The 19,000-nt window shown below is 38.9% G+C and overlaps 2 protein-coding genes and 1 long non-coding RNA gene across 3 annotated transcripts in view; all 3 read left to right on the forward strand.

The window, feature by feature from the left end:
- LOC121700722 (transmembrane protease serine 9-like) overlaps positions 1-19,000 on the forward strand; it is a 63,763-nt gene that overhangs the window by 14,331 nt on the left and 30,432 nt on the right. The window contains exons 2-3 of the mRNA XM_042083923.1: positions 14,803-14,865; positions 15,204-15,317. Of these exons, the coding sequence (XP_041939857.1) occupies positions 14,803-14,865; positions 15,204-15,317 (177 nt within the window). The remainder of the gene's footprint in view (positions 1-14,802; positions 14,866-15,203; positions 15,318-19,000) is intronic.
- On the forward strand, positions 468-3,841 carry LOC121699878. The gene is made up of 7 exons (XM_042082416.1): positions 468-643; positions 844-928; positions 1,336-1,477; positions 1,590-1,780; positions 2,341-2,482; positions 3,242-3,369; positions 3,466-3,841. Exons 1-7 carry the CDS (start codon positions 516-518, stop codon positions 3,772-3,774), a joined length of 1,125 nt encoding a protein of 374 aa, XP_041938350.1. The 5' UTR covers positions 468-515; the 3' UTR covers positions 3,775-3,841.
- Positions 10,371-13,754, forward strand: LOC121699908. The gene is made up of 4 exons (XR_006027059.1): positions 10,371-10,569; positions 11,372-11,517; positions 11,950-12,039; positions 12,658-13,754. It is a non-coding gene; the product is annotated as an uncharacterized LOC121699908 (long non-coding RNA).

The raw sequence follows: 19,000 nt of genomic DNA on the forward strand, positions 1-19,000 counted from the left end.
ATAGGTGACTTAATCGACCATCACCCACTGCATGCTGCCAAGTCTTACGGAGAGAATGACGACAAGCTGTACATTTCTCTCCGTTACAGAATTTTTTAAAGTTGCCATTTTTTTGTATATAGTTATATTTAAGTTTGTTGTATATAGTTAAAATTGGTCAAAATGCATCACTCAATGGAACTGTCATGCTTAGGTGAGTTCTGAAACTAGAAGTACCCCAGTCCAAATCATATCACAAGTCATGTCTTGTCTAAACAATGTTTTCATCTTTACAGACTAATAATGGCATATTGACAACGGCCCTAAGTGTAATTACGGATGGAAATGCAGGAGTGGAGCAAGGGACAACTGCCACTGAGGAAGTCATGCCAGTCCTTCCAGTTATTGTGCATGTTCTTCCTGTGTTTGTGAGTGTAATATGATGAAATGAGTAAACTTTTCTTTTGTTTTTCTAAGATGAAGCCATTCTGAACCTGTTCTATCCGATTCCCCACCTGTAGGACATTAGACAGATAATGTCGGCAACAACAGAGGGTAGGATGATACAACATGATTTGGACAACACCGGTCTGGTAACGACCAAGGAGAGGCGTCAGCTGGTGAGACTTTTAGTCTCAAATTTAATGGAGACGTACGGGGAAACGTGAGTAAAATAAAGGCACCAATAATGTCTTTTGATATCTCATTTTAAACATGCTTGCCATTAGGTCTACAACTGATAGGTGAACAGGTGAACTCCATTTTCAAACTAATATATTGGTGATTTGGGTCATAGAAGAAAGAAATAATTGAGAGCGAAAGTTTTGTCATGTTTCTTTCTATCATTTTCCTGTATTTTCACAGACCTACAGCAGACACCAAGAAAGTATTGGCATCCTCCTTGGTGCAGGCCTTCCCAAGTTTGCGCGATTCCTCTGAAAGTGGCAGTGTGAGTACTTAATTTCCCCTATGGGTCTCTTTTCTAGTGATTCCTTAATAAAAAATAAAAAAAATCATTCACTTTACTCTCATATCATTATTGTTGAGGTCTTCTAGAATATAACCATATGTGCCACTTTTGCATAGATGTTTTTAGTTAGATGAAAAACTTAAAAATGTCAAGGTGTAGCAGACTGCCTGTGTCTGAAAGGCCCCAGTGTTAAGGACACCAATTTTCTTTGTGAATAAATAATGTATTGTAAATAAATAAATGTTCTTCCTTAAATTGGGTGTGCTAACCTTTTCACATGACTGTACATAGCGTATGACACAAGAAATGTGATCTAGACCTTCTCATAGATGTGAGAGCTGAGTAAATCAATAATGATGGTTGTGTTTCTATTTCACTTTCTAAAGGACATATGGTTTGCAAGAGGACGGAAGTGCCTGCCAGCTACGGGATTCCTGGAGGAGAGACTAAGAAATATTAGGAAGCGAATGCGATCCTCACAGCGTCCTGTGAGAGTAGAGGAATGCCCCTGCCCTACCCTTTTACCAGGTCAGGATTAACCCTATTTTTAGCTTTACCATTCTACCACAAATGCAATCATTCAACAACTAAAAGTTTTATTCTTTCTTTAAATAATGTTATGTTCTATCTGTCATTGTAGCTTCATCCATTTCCCAAGAGAGGGCGGAGTCGATGGTGGAGTGGCTCAAACTAAACTCCGAACCCCACAACCGGGTGGAGGACTTTATGCAGGCCACTGCTATCTACCGGGCTGAATGGGTCAGAAAAAACACCTCATCCACCATTGCAGAGGTTTTGCATGAGTTCCCTAGACTGATGAGTCCAGGAATGGTATGTACCCCCAAAAGCTTCAACTGGAATCTTCCTGAGAAGTTTGTTTGTAGTCTGCAGCTAACCTGAGTGTGAATTAACACGCCGCTTAAATTAAATTAAATGACCTTAATGCACAATAAGTTGATAATAATGATAATGTACTTTCAATGGTGCTCATTCATAGATTGGCTATCACCATACTAAACTCAATCTTTTAAGATTGAACATTAGTCTGGGGAGTCTGCGCTTTATTTCTACTGCACGAGATGTGTGCTCTCTCGGAAGAGGGGCGGAGGCACCGTTCAAATCATGACTCCGTATGCTTGGATAATCCTTCAACCAATCAGACCAAGGATCTGGTGCATCTTTTGGATAAGCTAGTTTGTGATTGGAGCCAAAGGTTCTGGCAGGGAACAGAGGAGATAGATGTGCAGGTTTCCAGCCTGAGCTACCGGGCGAAATCCAAATTCGCCGGTAGGTCAGGCAGGGTTCACCCAGCCTAGCTCATTCATGATTAGAATGACATTTTAATAGATAAATAAGTATTTTGTGTAATAATTTCTACCTCCCTCTCTCAGATTGCTCAGGACTTCAAAATCCTGCACAAAGATGCTGCACTTAAATTGGCTGAGACGTGGCAGCTGTCTTTCGCCAACAAAGTCCTCCGTCTAGCTCAAAGGGAAGGAAAGCTGGCAGTGGATGTGGATTCTTTGACACAGGGTATAATTGTTTTCACTCTGCTTCCCTAGACCCCTAACACTTACACACACACTTACACAAACCACATTGTGCAGCAAGGGACCACGCATACCATTTTTTCCTTTATCTATCACAGGGGTCGTCAACATTTTTAAGGACCCTTAGGCTTATAGAGACACAGTAAAGGGACCCCCTGTTAGCTAGCAGGCTGACATAATATTTAACAGCGGCCTACAATGACAACTAACATGTAATGCTGCTAAACATTTGAAGGATTTCTAATTGTGACATAGCCTAGATAGAGATAGTATTTTAAATCACGTGAAATAACAACACACTATCGGAGACAATTATGTTTATCTTGTAACTGTACTCTTCCTTATATTGAAAAATAATGAGAAAAACAGAAATCTTTTGAGAGTTTGGCACACCCCCTGAAGTAACTCTGGGGACGCCCCCATCTCTTATCTATCATCGTCTAGTGATAGGTATCATCACCTAATCATCGTCTAGTGATAGGCATCATCACCTAATTAAAAAAAGTACCTCCATGAGAACGATTGACAGACATTACAGATTATGTAAATTACAATCTCTAAATTACTGCTCATGTAAATGTAATCATCCTCACTTGTCATATGCTGCATCAAAATTTTCCAACATTAGGGTACAGTGGCAGAAGTATACCCATGACTTTACATGACTGAATTTAAACCTGCAATAAATTCCTCATCATATTTACTGTTTAATAATGTTTGGCCCTTTTTTTCATTTTGATAGAATCAAAGGCATACATCTCTCTTAGGCTGTTGCCCAGCCTAATGCCACTACCGGTCTACAGGGTCAACAAGAAAACCACTAAAACGGCACTGGCAGAGGCGATGATGGCCTTCATCGACGTGAAACCTGTAAGTATTTAGAAAATAACATCTATTTTTTTGTTGTTGGTTATGTTCTACTTTGTTTTGAGATTGCTTTGCTTTATGGTGATTTGTGTTTTGCAGGTTGGGACAAATATGGTGGAATACCTCCAGGAGGTGGAAGGAGCCAGACCATACCCCTACGTGCTGGTGCTGGGAGGAGGGGAGGTGTTCTATCAAGTGTTTGTCATCTTGATTGGTCAGGCTATGGAATTCCCAACTGTCCTGGAGGCCGTCGACATTTGTTTTAAATGTTTTTACATTTTCGATGTCTCTTTCACCAAGCAGTGTTCCCCAGCCTGGGAGTTTTTGCAAGAGGCCGTGTACGGGCTAGGAAAAAAAAAGTTGTCCCCGGGGGTGGCATTTGTGAAAACTGCCCTAGCGCACTGCTAGTTTGTCTGTCTGTCTGTCTGTCTCTCTCTCTCCCTCTCCTTCTCACACTCATGCAGACATACACTCACAGACCACAGTTTTTTAGATTTTAGTAAAATTGTTCAAAATGAAATGAAACAGTGAAAGTGTTTGAATGAAATGAAATTTTACTTTTGTACTGTAGCCCATTTGTGGCAATCAATAAAAAATATCAAAATTAATATAATGTATTTTCCTATGTCTATTTCAGCTGATTTTTTCAGCCCTATTTCACCTTGATGTACATAAGTAAAATAAAGTAAAGAAATATGTTTTTGGAAATCCATAAGCAAAAAACAGAACACCCAATAGTGGGTCAAATATATAACCCAACAGAGAGGTAAATATGAACCAGTAATGGGCTGGTAGGTCATATCCATTTTCTGGGTTATTTTGACCCATCATGTTAGTAAGAATGACCCATAGTTGGTTTGATAAAAGTAACCCAATTTAGAGTTAAAGTCACCAACCCAATGGATTATGTTATTTTAACCCAACCCGAGGTCGGTCCAATAGTGACCCAGGTACCTGGGCTAGGAATAACCCAATTTGGGTTGTTTCCAACCCAGCATTTTTAAGAGTGTGTGCAACAGCACACTCTTAAAAATGCTGGGTTGGAAACAACCCAAATTGGGTTATTCCTAGCCCAGGTACCTGGGTCACTATTGGACCGACCTCATGTTGGGTTAAAATAACATAATCCATTGGGTTGGTGACTTTAACTCTAAATTGGGTTACTTTTATCAAACCAACTATGGGTCATTCTTACTAACATGATGGGTCAAAATAACCCAGAAAAATGGATATGACCTACCAGTCCATTACTGGTTCATATTTACCTCTCTGTTGGGTTATATATTTGACCCACTATTGGGTGTTCTGTTTTTTTGCTTATGGATTTCCAAAAACATATTTCTTTACTTTATTTTACTTATGTACATCAAGGTGAAATAGGGCTGAAAAAATCAGCTGAAATAGACATAGGAGAATACATTATATTAATTTTTATATTTTTTATTGATTGCCACAAATGGGCTACAGTACAAAAGTAAAAAACACTGTTTCATTTCATTCAAACACTGTTTCATTTCATTTTGAACAACAATTTTACTAAAATCTAAAAAACATTTTACAAAAAACAAAAAAAAAACAAACAATTAACTAGCAATGCTCATAATACAGTAGTGTAGTGACAACAGTAGAGAGAACTTGTCCAAAATACCTGTGCATCCTGCAGGAGCTGATCTGGGAAATCTTTGACCTGTGGAAAACAGAAAAAATATAGGTGTTAACAAAAATACAATGGATGAAATGTGTCTTGTCCGAAACAGTCAGCCAGCTACTCTAGTGACTACCCTCTCTCAGCCTCTAGCCTACCATAACACAGAGTAAAAAGTATAGACACATGAAACACATCATACACTAAAATATGTCTTACTTTGAGGGATCCTGTGTGGAAGGTCTGGACGGGACAGATGGGACACTTGAAACACAAAGATTAAAAAGGTTAAAACAAAGATTAATGATTCTTTTAGGTAATCAGTGTCAGATCATATCGGATTCAGTCAGAATGACGTATGAATGAGGGCAGCCTTTTTGGACTCTGCACAGCCTAGCCTATGAGAGAGAGAGAGAGAGAGAGAGAGAGAGAGAGAGACTTTTCTTCCTACCCAAAATTAAAACTGAAACAGGCAGCCAGCTACTCTAGTGACTACCAAGTGGAATCTCTATCAGCCTAGTAGTAGAAACATTGTCTTTAATATAAAGATACCTGCTAGCTAGGCACCATGCTCTCGGGTCAAACTAACTTGACTGTATGTAGTTTTAGACTAAGACAGCTAGTTTGATTGCAGGAGAACAGACTAGACTGTACAGGTAATGTAACCGAAATGAGTGTCTGTGAGTGACACAGCTTTAATTGCTTACAAAGTTGCTTTACAGACTCTGTTCTGTGTCTGCGTGTTAATTAACTTACATTCAGGAGAGCTCATCACTGGGTGTCTCTTGTTGCCAATCATCTTGTGCCACTAGGAAATACAGAAAAAGGGCCCGTTACACAAATAACAGCATCACCCAGGTCCAACTAACAGAGCTAAACGAGTGACCCCACACCTGTGGTTCTCAAACTTTTTCTGTAATTTTTGTCATTCTCCATTTTGAATAGGACTGTGCTGTGTATTTTGTGTGTGTGTGCCTGTGTCAGTGTGTTCTCCATCTGCATGCTAAATAGCTTACGTTCAGGAGAGCCCAGCCCTTCATATGTGGCTTCCTTCTGCCAATTAACAGTTGTCACTATGAAATGATAACATACATTACATGTAAAATATCTTACTATCGTTAGTCTTCTGAAGGAGCTCTGGAAGAGGGTGGTGTGGAGGTCGCTGTAACAGTCCTTCGTCATTATCCGCTGTCATTAGAAAATAAAGAAAAACTAAATTATTGGAGTGAACAGTACGTCAAGTTTATCACAATTAGATAAACTAAAGTCAGTGGGCTGAGTAATTGCCACACATGCAACTCATCTTAACCCAGGTCAATATAAGAGGCTAACATTCACATACAGTATGTTAACAATAGGCTATTTACCAGGCCCTGTTTTGTTACAAGTATGTCTAGGTGGGCCATGGGATAGAAAATGTTGAGAACTCCTGGTTTAGGCTAAATAATTGTGATTTCAATTTTGACCTAAATTATGGTTATTATTCCATTATTGAGCAGCACAGCAACGAAAACGGCAAAAGCACAGCTGAGCTGTACAATACATCAAGTAAAAAAAAATTGCTGCTGTTGGGAGTAACTGTACATGGCTATGAAACAGACACACATAGTAAATGTAGGGAACAAACAGGGATATATTTGATTAAATAAGGGATTGATGAAGCAGTGGATTTCAGTATGTAAGGCAATGTTTGAATAGTAGGCTAGTTAGATATATCTGCTCATATATTGTGTTCCTGATGACAAACTTCACATGACTGAAACCAAAGTGAACTTCAGCTAAGAACCAAATTATAGATGCTAGGGTGATGATGGTCAAGGTTTTACTGTGTACCTGTGTTGCAGCTGTAAACTGGGCAGGATCTCGAATATGAGTGGGGCTGAACATTGCCTGTGGAACAGATAATCATGTACGGAGCATTAGTTTATAGACAATTTGAGGACCTTGTTATCAATACATTATATGACAAATATGTAGATTGTGATCTAGGCTACTGTGCAATGTGAATGTAGAGGATGTCATAAAAGCAAAATTACGTCCGAAGCGCCACTTCTAAGCTTGCATTGTCGTTTTCAGGTGAAATGGCCTTTTGATGATAGGAGCACTACTACTTTTATACATGATCGCATCAAATCGCTAGCGCTATTTTAAAAACAAACCCTTTCATTTTAGTAAACTATGTGTACACGAACAATGTTCTCAATGCTCGAGTTCATGTGTATAGACACTGATAATACTTCGGTCAAAGTTTCAAGTTGTGTTGAGCCTTCTTAGTGTTTTAAAAATACAGATTTTGACACGATCATGTATCAAAATAGTAGTGCATTCAAAAGGCCACCCCACCCGAAAACGACAACTCATAGAAGCTTAAAAATGGACGTAATTATGGTTTTAAACTAAAGTTTGATTCAGGTACATTCCCCAAAACACCCTAGGCTGCATTTTGGCAGAGTTACGCTTGAAGTTCCGATTTACTGTTTCTGTTCTGTTTAAATTGAACGTAAATGCCAAATATGTAGTCACCTCTAGTCCCTCAGATTCAAAAGAAGTGCCGAACTTCACCTCTGCTATGACTCCCTGCAATGGCCAGCGAAGTGGCAAGCTAACGTTAACGCTAACTAGCTAGCTTCTACCTACCTAACGTTTGCTGAAAACACATCCCGTTAAAGCACTTTCTAACCACAACAGACGTCATAGAATACAGTATCTGATTAAAAACACTTCTACAATGAGTTTACTTATGTGTTATCCTAAGTTAGCCAGTTGGCCTACAGTATGCAAGTTAGCAGCTATCGTAACTGCCCCTATTTCCACCGGTCCCGTATTTCCACCGTCTTGCGTGTATGTGTCACTTAATATCCATTTCTATACAAACCAAGACAGCGGACTCCTATAGAAACGCAACCAACCACAGCATAGGTGTATCTAAATTAGCTATGTACCAAAAATGACATTTTACCGTGACTCGAGGAGCTGTAAACAGTGTTGTAAGGCTGCGTGTACACAACCGCTTGGAGCTCCAGTGGAATTTTAATTTCACGACGAGAATTTTCGGTCTAACCGTCCATGTGCCGTTGAAACGGTGTAAATAGGCGACCCATCAGGCCAGCACTATAACTCCGAGCGTGGTAAACAAAATCGGATATTTCAGGCAGTAAATGCTCCCGTTAAGAACCAAACCAGATTTTGTTCAAATCTACACAACTATGGCTACTGAAAAATGTAAGGTTCATTTAGTAAATGTTATTTTGAAGTGTTAAAAAACATCGTTGTTTTAGAATTTCTGAACAAAAGTGGTGATAATTGGGGGTGTTACGATAACGTTAGCAGCTAACATAACCAAATAGCTTGAAAAATAGCTTGTGTAGCAACGTTAACGTCACTGTTAATGTTAACCTTAATATAACGTTACTATCTTCAAAAAGTTAGCCTACACCGGATTAGTCTATGCATTCTACCAAATATCATATCATACATCATCATATAAATTGTGGCATATGGATTTTACACAAGTTCAACATACCTTCGAGCTTTCACTGCCGGCTTGTCGCTTGATGTGGAGGACCAACGGTTGCAATCAAATATTCTAGAACACTGTTCCAGGGGTACAAGACTGTTGTCTTCATGTCTTTGCGATTGTCAAGACTATATTATAATGACCAATGACAGGGTTAAAATTACCCAGGCACTGGGTGCATTACATGATTTTTTGTGCTCTCAGCCACTAACCCAGCACCTGGGTCTTAACAATAACCCAGCATGGGTTATGATAACCCAATAAAAAGTAAAAATGTTATTAACCCAGTGCTTTAGTTAAAATAATAACCCAGCACTTTTAAGAGTGCAACAAAAAAGAGCTATGGCGCGACATGGACTACACGCCGTTTTTGATTTAATTGATGTTAAGGACACGTTGGATCGCTGCCATAGGCCTAGTTGGTCGCTTACTGGACACCACCATGCTTACCCATTTATAGATCTTAGCCATTTAGAGGCAAATTCTTTGCCAGCTTTTAATTATCAAAAGTGATTGCCCATTTGAAAGCTTTAATGACATTACTAAATAGCCTAGGCTAATTACCACCATATTAGTTCTGATACCAAATACAGTAAACTGCATAAATAGGCCTGCATTCATTGCGAACATATTTTATTATTAGTCTTAAAATGTCCATAACATAAAATCATCGTTGAGCCACAACATTGTCAACATACTGTCGGCCTACCATAGTTTGACTTGTACTGCGCTGCGCTGATTTCTAAAGACTGCTGCAGTGGCGGCGACTAGCGTCTTGAGAGCTCAAATAACGCTAAGAGAGAGCTTACGAATGGTCCAGACCAACCTTACGAACGTGTGACTTACAGAAGATATACTTAGCGTACGAACGTGTCGGGAATCGTGCCATAACGTTAAGAGAGAAGTTAAGGAATAGGTTAAGAACTACTTAGCGATAAGAACGTTTTGGGGAACCGGCCCCAGGACTTTAAGTTTTTCTTTAACCTGGGCCTCAAGGTGTACTTGGGATCCTGAGGAACACAAAAAGGTATTGCGAGGGAACGCGAAAGTGTTGCGAGGGAACCTGGACTACATTTGAGATGGTGGTGCTTGTTGATTTCTTGTATAGCGTTTTTTTTTCTTTCTTTATTTTTCTTTGTCTCTATATTGGGGGGGACATTTTGGTCATATTTGAATATTGCAATATCTATGGTGACTACGGCCCTGCTGCACTGTAGTTTTTAACACATTTTTTTAAACCTTCCACACTTTTCTCAAAACTGTAAACACAAACCCCAAATCTCAAACTACATTCACAAAACCTCACAATTTCTGCAAAACTGATCAATCGCCTGTGCTCAAAACCAAATAATTGTGGTTTAAATAATTAATTGTGGTTACTTGTGTCACTTGTGAGGTCACATGTTAAAAAAGGTGTGGCCAAAAGGAGTGCTATTATATAGATTGATTGAATGAGGGCACATTACTTCAACTCTATCATTGGTCTGCCATGGAGGCATCACAGACATGGATCCTTGCATTTGTTATCATGAATTTAAAATGTAAGTGTCTCATTTTCATGTCTTAAACTTTTGATTTTGGGAATAGATGTTATCGCAGGTGTGAGTGAATGAGTGATCTACTCACACTGATCAGAGAGAGAGAGGTGTCTTGCCATAGAGTATATGTTGGTAAACATCTATACTGGGTGTCTGTACACTGTAAAACCCAATGTTGCTTGTTTGTTTTCATAACTAATTTTTCCTTTTCAATACAACACAGATTTGTGCAAAAAGTCATTTTAACTTAAAATAATCAATTGAAAACGTCTCAACTACATGGAAGTTCACTCAATGAAAAGGCATGTTATGTTAATAATAAATGTCAAGTTGAGTTGACTACTGCCAACTTGTGCAGCATCACGTGTAGCACGTTTTGCGTCTTGCGTCATCATGTAGTGGCTTACTGGCGCGCGTTCTTTCGGTCGGTGCAGAGTGAAATGGATGGAAATTCGTGGAACAACACCACCAGAGACTGATACCCATCATCGTATTTTTACAAGGTGAGTGTAAATGTTAACTTGCAAGTAATATTTTACATGTTTTACGTTTTTTACTTGATGAAATTGTCGTCTGTGTTGCCCCGTTTATTCAAGTATATTGAAAACGTAACAGCAAAACTTGCTGGCTGAAATTCACAGTATAGCTAACAGCGTAGCAGACCGAGTTAGCTGCCCTAGACATTATTCGTCGACGATTTCGAAAGGAGAAATTATTAAGCCCAGGGCAGGAGACCGTGTATTTAGTTTGCTTGCGGTTAGCTTTCTTTAGGACACGGCTAGCTAGCCCTGAAACATGACGCTCGGTGTACTTCAGAGTGGGATAGCGGGGCTCCTATTCGCCATGTGACATGCGTTTCAGCCACTTCACACGCTCAACCCTCAACCGATTAGCCTGCAGTGTTGGCAAAGTTCACACTTCAGTTCAGTTCAGTTAGTTCAAAAGAAAATGAACGAATTCACGTTCATATTTCACCAATTCAGTTTTAAAACTAGTTCATGTTTAGTTCATTAACAGTTTTGTTTAGAAGCCGAGGAACTCTGGGAGTCAGTTCAAGTTCTTTAGTTAAAAATATGTTAAGTTCAGTTCAAAGTTAATAGAAAAATGAATTAGTTCATGCTCAACACTGGTCGCCTTCTAGTAGAAAGCATGGGGGTAATACAGTGCTATTTTGTTGTTTGCTTGAGGAAAATAGCTGTGTTAAGCAACAATTGCTAATATCTGCTGTCATGAAGACTTTAAAATGATAAATGTCAGTGCTATTGAATCCCTCGGCTTGTTATTTGCTTCTTTTATGCCTACTAGATTGAAGCAGAGTTTGCTCGCCTCACCACTGTTGACCTGAAAGGCTGTCTCTTTGCTGGCCTTGACAAGTCTGCAGAGGTTTATTGATCTCTACAGAGCCAAGTGTGGTGGAGCTGAAGAAGCTGTTGACAACACTGGATAGTGATGTAAGTAGGCTTGTGTGATATTTTAAACAATATGTTTTTCTGTTTAAACAAAAGTTATTATAGTAAATATTACTACATGGTGTTGGTTCAGTAACAGGGTTCTCCCAGTTCCTGTCTTTTTTCCTGTCCTCTCTTTAATAAACAGCAAACATATTTTCACACAGGTCAATGGTGTCATCCAACCAGAAAAAAAAAACGCTTTATCAGTTTCAAATTGATAGTTTTCTGCTTTCTTTGTTTCATGACTTATAATTGCACTTGTTTATCCTGTATCTGTGTCTCTCTCTGGTTGGATGAAATTGGTATATTAGGAACATAGAGCTACAGAATTTAACACTTTCACACACACACTTTATTTACTGTTAAATACTCTCTTCTGATGCTATCTGATTGAAGCTGTTCCATTGATTGTGTATTGTCAATTGTTTTTAGTGTTCCAACCAATGGAAAAGGACCATCGTGCTGATGGGGCTCCCCGACTACCTCAAAGATGTTGCGTCCAACTTTTACAAGAAAGTTCAGGTATATTTTATATTTTGTCAATGCAGATCATCCCCCCCCATTCTTATGGATTTACCCTTACATGTACATATCCTGTATTTTAGGACCTAAACAGCAGGTTGGAACCAATCAGGAGTAAATAGCCCTATAGCGCTAACCGCTCCAACATGTGTGTATGTCTATACCAGCATGGCCTCAATGTCATTGTCCAGGCTTCACATAACTTCTGTGGCACATAAATTAACTCAGTAGCCGGCTTCAGGTTGTCGAGCCCAGTGGCCTAACATTTTGGGTGGGCCAGAATTCAGGGGTCTATAGCCCCAAGTGGCACCAGTTAGCGCCCGCACCTAAAGGTGCGAAAGGAATTAGCCTTCGCACGGCCTGGCTAGCTTGGCTTTGGCCCTACGATCTGAAGGGGGCTAATGAAAGCACTGCTCATTTCACACTGGGTGTTATTTGTTTTTTGTTTTTTTAATAATAGCCTTTAAAAATAGGTTTTTAAGTACTCAATAGCTCACATTGTGCTTTTAAAAAATATATTCAATATTGTGAAGTGTTGTGATCTTGCAGGTCAGCCGTTTTGGCCACAACAACAGAATCAATGAAGGTTTATTTTATTTTTTTTAATTTTTTTTTTAGGCCACAGTTGCTGAGGAGGACATGACGAGAGGAATGACTGTGGGCATCCTCGTGGTGGCAGACGGGAATGATACTGTTGGTTTCGCTGTGGTCATTGAGGAAGAATTCATCCTTCCGTCGCTCAGTGATTTTCCAACGGCTGTGGCACTTCTGATGGGTCTGCTCTATGCACTGAACATTGACTACCCCAAAGACACAAGGTACACATTTGAAGTCATTCAGAAGGTGCTCATGGACATTGGTGGAGGCCATTGCACTGCGTTGGTTCATGGCTTGAGAAACAGACTCTTGAGGAAAACCATGTAAGCTTAAAGCAGAGTTTAAGCTTTGCCCAAATGTGAACAAAATGTGAACTTGATTGAGAAATGGACTCTTTGTTATTTTTGTTAGACGTCTTATACATTGTGTACTGTTTGGGGGACACAATAACACACACGGTATGGATTTATTTGGGGGACACAGTAACACACGGTGTGGATTTATTTGGGGGACACAGTAACACACTCGGTGTGTTTATTTTGGGGACAGGGTAACACACTCGTGTGTGTTCATTTTGAAAGACAGTAAAACACACAGTATGGATTTATTTGGGGGAAGGTAACACGAACTGGGGTTTTATCCACAGTGTGTATGTGATCAATCTTTTTTATTCTTTGGTTAATTGCTCTATTATTTGTAACTGGCTGCACGTTGTTTAATGCCAAAACATTTGTTTAAGAGGTCATCAAAATGGAAAATTGCCTAGGATGCATTAAATAATGGACACTTAGTGAGATGGTACAAATGTTCCATTTTTATGACATCATGTGTTGGTACTGTTTTAAAGGAGTAGCTCACTCAAAAATGACTTATTTTCTATCACTTACACACCTCATGAAGCCTTCAATTCATTTATTTTTTATTTTTGTTGCATTCCTTATTGAGACAAAAATGTGAGTCTTCACTCTTTAATCAAAGTATTGGCTCAATAATGCAAAAACGAACAATCTTCATGAATTCAAGCCTTCATGGGGTGTGTAACTGATAGAAAATAAGTATTTGTTCCAAAAAGTAATTGTATTTACTCATCTGTTTTTATTAAAGAGGCTTGAGTTAGATCTCAGTGTTTTTGGTTTATGAAGCTATATCTTCAATAAAACAAGAAACATATTGGGCAGTATTAATTGTTAACTTGTATTAGATGTGTGGGGTGAGAACTACATTACATTTAAGTAGTTGGTGTATGTAACTCACTAGCATTGCAGTGAAATCATCCAAAGGCTTAAGTAGCTTAAGGATAAGTTATATCAACTAAAGCTACCAAGTGATGAAGTTATATCAACTAAAGGTATCAAGTGCTGACGTTAAATCAACTCAAGGTTTCAAGTTAAATCAACTAAGGGTATTATGTGGTGAAGTTGTCAACTAAAGTAATCAAGTTATATTAACTAAAGATATCAAGTGCTGAAGTTAAATGAACTAAAGATATCAAGTTATATCAACTAAAGCTATCTAGTCATACAAACTAGGGTTAAGTTGAGTCAAATAGCACGTTTTATTTGAGTTAACTCCATTGTCTTTGTTGTCGTAACATAAAATTCTTTCGCAGCATGGTTACATAAATATTTAAGTTCAAACAGCAAGTTGGGTTTTACAGTGTAGAAGTTAAGTATCCCCTACTAAGCTATGGCATTTTTTAACTAAGTCAGTTTTTATTCCTTTCCTCAACCCATGCCACCTTCTACCCCTGCCCAACTGGCATCACCGTGACAAAGAGAAAGATAGATAAAAGAGCACTGATCAAATGCTATAAGAGACAAAGGGCAGAGAGAGAAGGAAGCGCGTAATTTCGGAATCACCAATCTGTATCCCCTTTATTTCAATGGGTATTTCATGGTTTCATTGTATTCTACAACTTTCACATACGGTAAGCGAAAGTTTAAGACTATAGAGAGGATTAAGGGGCCCTATTTTGCACCCTGGCACATGGCGTAAAACTCGTTTTCCACCCGGCGCTAAGTTTATTTTCTTATTTTGCATGTTTCATTTTTTAAATGATGCACCCAGCCTGTTTCTGAAAGCAAGTTTACAAAGTCATTAAGTGCTATAGATTCATACAGATGTCTACACAGATATGGCATTGTGTTTATTGCATTGTATGTATAGGCTTTTCTTGCACTGAAAATGCCACCATTGCTCCAAATGAAAACATTACTACTCCTTTTCCTGGTAGGTAAAGCATATGTGTGTGTTTGTAAGTGTATGTGGGTAATGTGAATATGTAACATATATTTGTTAGAATGTGAGTATAATTGTTGATGTATTTATGTGAGTGTAAATGTAAATGTTGAGATGAGTGACATATTTAGTTCTATCTCTGAACATCTTTTGAAAACATGTTGAAATAAATGAAAAGGCACAGTGCTCATACTTCTATAAAATGGCACAAACGAGATGAGGTCGGTAAAGGATTTCCTCATGGCTATGATTCGGCCAGGACTGTTACACTGTTTGAGCACAATTGTATTATTTTTGTCCATCTTATTTACTCCTACTTTATATGTCACTCTACACTTCTTCAGATATCACACCAGAAACCACGAGTCCTGGGAAAGGAAGTACCGTTCCTGAGATGAAATCCACGACAACAGCCACTGCAGGAAAAAGAACTTCTGCAGACAGTAAGTTTCCCCTGATTCCCCTTGCTATAACCCTTAATGCTTAAAACAAATGAAGAATGCACTTTTATAGGAAGTAAGTACAGTGAGTATGAAGGACTAACATACAGAATCCATCAAATGTTAGACATCACATTCATCAACAGGAGAGACTTCCATTATTGTTGGTCAGTGTGAATGCTTATATTGTTATAGTTCTTCTCAGTGTGTGAATGCTTATATATATATTATTGTGGTGTGAACGGCCTTTATGTCATGACACTTTGTTCACCAGTGCAGTGCTTCGCCCCAATATAGTCCAAAGTCAATACCTGCCTAGGAAATCGCCTTGTCTTAATCTGCATTGCCATTTGTACTCGTTGTGAATATGGAGGCCACAAGTAATTAGGATTTTTTTTTTTTGTCTACTCACAACATGCTACCCGCCAACGAAAGATACAGGATCCAAAAGGATTTAGGGGCCCAAGCAAGGAAGCATTATTATTGTTTCCGGCTAAAAGTGGTTGTGCAGCAAAAACCATAAGACCTAGGACTGAGAAACTTTATAATATTGTGTCAGACCTCCATCTCTACACTGGCCCCAAACCATGAGTTACTGCACCTATGGTTGGTGGTATAATAATCAATAAAAAAAATGCTCATATCTCAAGTACAGTTAGGTCTAGCCTCAAAATTCATGCATCATTTTAATTTTCACAATCATCTGCCTTGTTTTTTGAATTTTGTGTAGTGTGTGGCACAGCTCCTCTCAGCAACAGGATAGTTGGAGGACAGGATGCCTCCGCGGGGAGCTGGCCCTGGCAGGTCAGCCTTACTGAGGAACCCTACGGTCACGTGTGTGGAGGCTCCCTCATCAACAAGGAGTGGGTGCTGTCTGCTGCGCACTGCTTCAGCAGGTGAGGGGCCACAGCATATTTCTTCTAGTTGACCTTTGCTGATGTTTATATTGATCGTGTTTATTCACCAACAGATAATTATCTCTGGCACTGTTTCTGGACACTGGTCCATTAACTTGTCTAGCTTATCATTTCTGGTAACAAACATATAGGCTTAGTATGCATTTGGTTACAGAGAAGAGTTCCCAATATGATTTGCACTTTTGTGTTCTTCTGCTGTCATCTAGTTAATGGTTCTCCCTGTTCATCTATTCCCCCTTCAGTAACAGCACAAGTGGGTGGATTATCAGTCTGGGTCGACAGTCTTTGTTAAATTTTAACCCAAATGAAGTGTCTAGAACCGTGGCTGAGATCATTCTACATCCTAATTATGATGCCTCCACAAATGAGAATGACATGGCTCTGCTCCGGTTGAGCAGTGCTGTCTCCTTCAGCGGCTACATCAGACCTGTTTGTCTGGCGGCCAGCGACAGCATTTTCCACCAGGGAACAGACAGCTGGGTCACTGGCTGGGGAGCTATCAGAGAAGGAGGTGACAGTTCTTGATCAAGTACTTGAAATCAATACTGTTGGTTATCCTTTCTGATAACACCATCTGTAATAGCCAACTAATGGGTTTGCATTTTTTTAAATAGAAAAACAATTAAGTTAAAAGAACTCTGAATAGAAATACATTTTGTTAGATAAAATGTTACAATGGAAATATATTGGTCAAACAGGCTGAAGTATAACACATCTAGTTTTCTTACCATGATTGGACAAGTCTACCATCATCAGTATAATCAGTCAAGTAATCATCAATTATTTACACTTTCCACTTTTATAATAGGGGAACAATACATTTGCTATTATCGGTCTCACAAAACTGAGCACTATTTTCCAATCGTTATAAGTTTAGCACTGTGTAACATCAGTACTATAGGTTAATTATTTAAACTTAATATTAACCCTATGACTGATGTCCTCCTCCCTGCTCTTTCAGAGCCTCTTCCAAACCCAGGGGTTCTTCAGGAAGTGGAAGTTCCTGTAGTTGACAACAAAGTGTGTGCTGAGCTCTTAAGCTTTCAAATCACAGAAAATATGATCTGTGCGGGCCTTTCCAAAGGAGGGAAAGACTCTTGTCAGGTACATATGAATTGACTTTAAATATTGTATATCCATTATTAACCTTCTAACCTCACGCCACTCAGATATTTTAATATTGTGAATGGTTTGGTTGAATTTGGTTAGGCAACTAGTCAAGAATTGGTTAGAAGAGGTTGCTCACTTCAGGTCTATTTATTTGGTGTTTTCCCCAGCACATTAGACATACAAAAAACTATGTTTAAAATTGTTTTACTCCATTTCCTTTTGAATAGGGTGACTCAGGTGGTCCAATAGTGATGAACGACGACTCTGTGTGGGTCCAGTCCGGGGTGGTTAGCTTTGGGATGGGTTGTGCTCGACCTGACCTACCTGGAGTCTACGCCAGGGTCTCCCGTTATGAGGACTGGATCAAATCCCACATCAGCAGTGACCCACCAGGCTTCGTGCAGGTCATCACCCCTACCCCACTGCTTCCTGTTTCCACCACATCCAGTGGGACCAAAGTCACATGCTCATTCTGCCTCTACATCCTCCTGTCTTTTCTCATCCTTTCTTTCTTCTGACTGAATAGAAATTCTTGTTTATAATGTTTAAAAGGTTAAACCCTTTTAAATAACTAGCTGTGACATTCGTTTTTCTGTCTAAATAAATCCAAATGTTTTTCAATAAACACCAAAGTGACACAAATTGGAGTTCTGAAGTATATATCAATCTTGGCAAAGACTCGAACATTATTTTATTTTAAGTGGAGAATATGCATAGTATAAAAGAATGGGAGAGGTAACAAAAACATATGCAGCTAAATTAAGCATTAAATAGAACTGATAAAAGACACATGCTCATATGGGCTTTCACTTTATCTTCATATTGGATATGCCATTTCAAGGAAAATAAGTACTAAAACTGAAGTCACACATAATGCTTTGTCAGTGTGGATTTTCATGGAAAAATACTGAGGATCACTGCTCTAAATTCATATTGGCTCTTCAATTTCACACAGTCTTTATATACAGTTAGGAAGTAAATTATGTTTGTGTTTTGTACAATATCTGTGCCTGAGGTTTCTAATACAAGTCCAGGGCAGAACTGAACAAGATGGTCATAAGGCTATGCATCTAGAAGTTCCTGCATATGACAAACTTGATGTGCCTAAATATCTTCAACCTCAAGTATGCTGCTAATGAGGAAATAGAATTGTTTATTAGACGAGGTGAACTCCTCACTGTGTAATGTAGAAGGGGATGCTACAAGGAAAGGAATTCAAACTCACCGAACACCTTACCATTTAAGTGTTCATGGTGGTTCATCGAGATATCCACTGGTAACAATTCAGGTCAACACTCGGGGGTCACAATATAGTCAGGAGGCCTATGTGGTTTCTATGGGTTTGAAATGTTAAATCTTGGAGAGTGGTTGGACCGTCTTCACTGAACATGGAGAAAAATAATGTCTCCATTTTTTTATCTGTTTCAACCCTATTTTTCTGAAATTGTATATTTCACAGTAATTAACACCATAAATTTCATCCTAAATCACTGGCTATGTTGAATAAAGTTCACAAAACAGTTATTTTCAACAGTATGACCAATCAGTTTCACCAAATACACATACTCCATTGCTGAAAGATAGCGAAATCACAACAGAATCACAGATGAGACCTCGAACATCATTTAATTAATTTACATATACACAACATATTAGATC

This window comes from Alosa sapidissima, chromosome 24 (assembly GCF_018492685.1).
Source record: "Alosa sapidissima isolate fAloSap1 chromosome 24, fAloSap1.pri, whole genome shotgun sequence".
NCBI lineage: Eukaryota > Metazoa > Chordata > Actinopteri > Clupeiformes > Clupeidae > Alosa > Alosa sapidissima.

What these genes read in the sequence shown, in the direction of transcription:
- LOC121699878 (XM_042082416.1), top strand. Translation starts at nt 516, where the DNA reads ATGTCGGCAACAACAGAGGGTAGGATGATACAACATGATTTGGACAAC. An exon ending in CTGCCCTACCCTTTTACCAG is followed by an intron (nt 1,478 to 1,589) that starts GTCAGGATTAAC and finishes CTGTCATTGTAG; the next exon opens with CTTCATCCATTTCCCAAGAG. An exon ending in GACTGATGAGTCCAGGAATG is followed by an intron (nt 1,781 to 2,340) that starts GTATGTACCCCC and finishes TCCCTCTCTCAG; the next exon opens with ATTGCTCAGGACTTCAAAAT.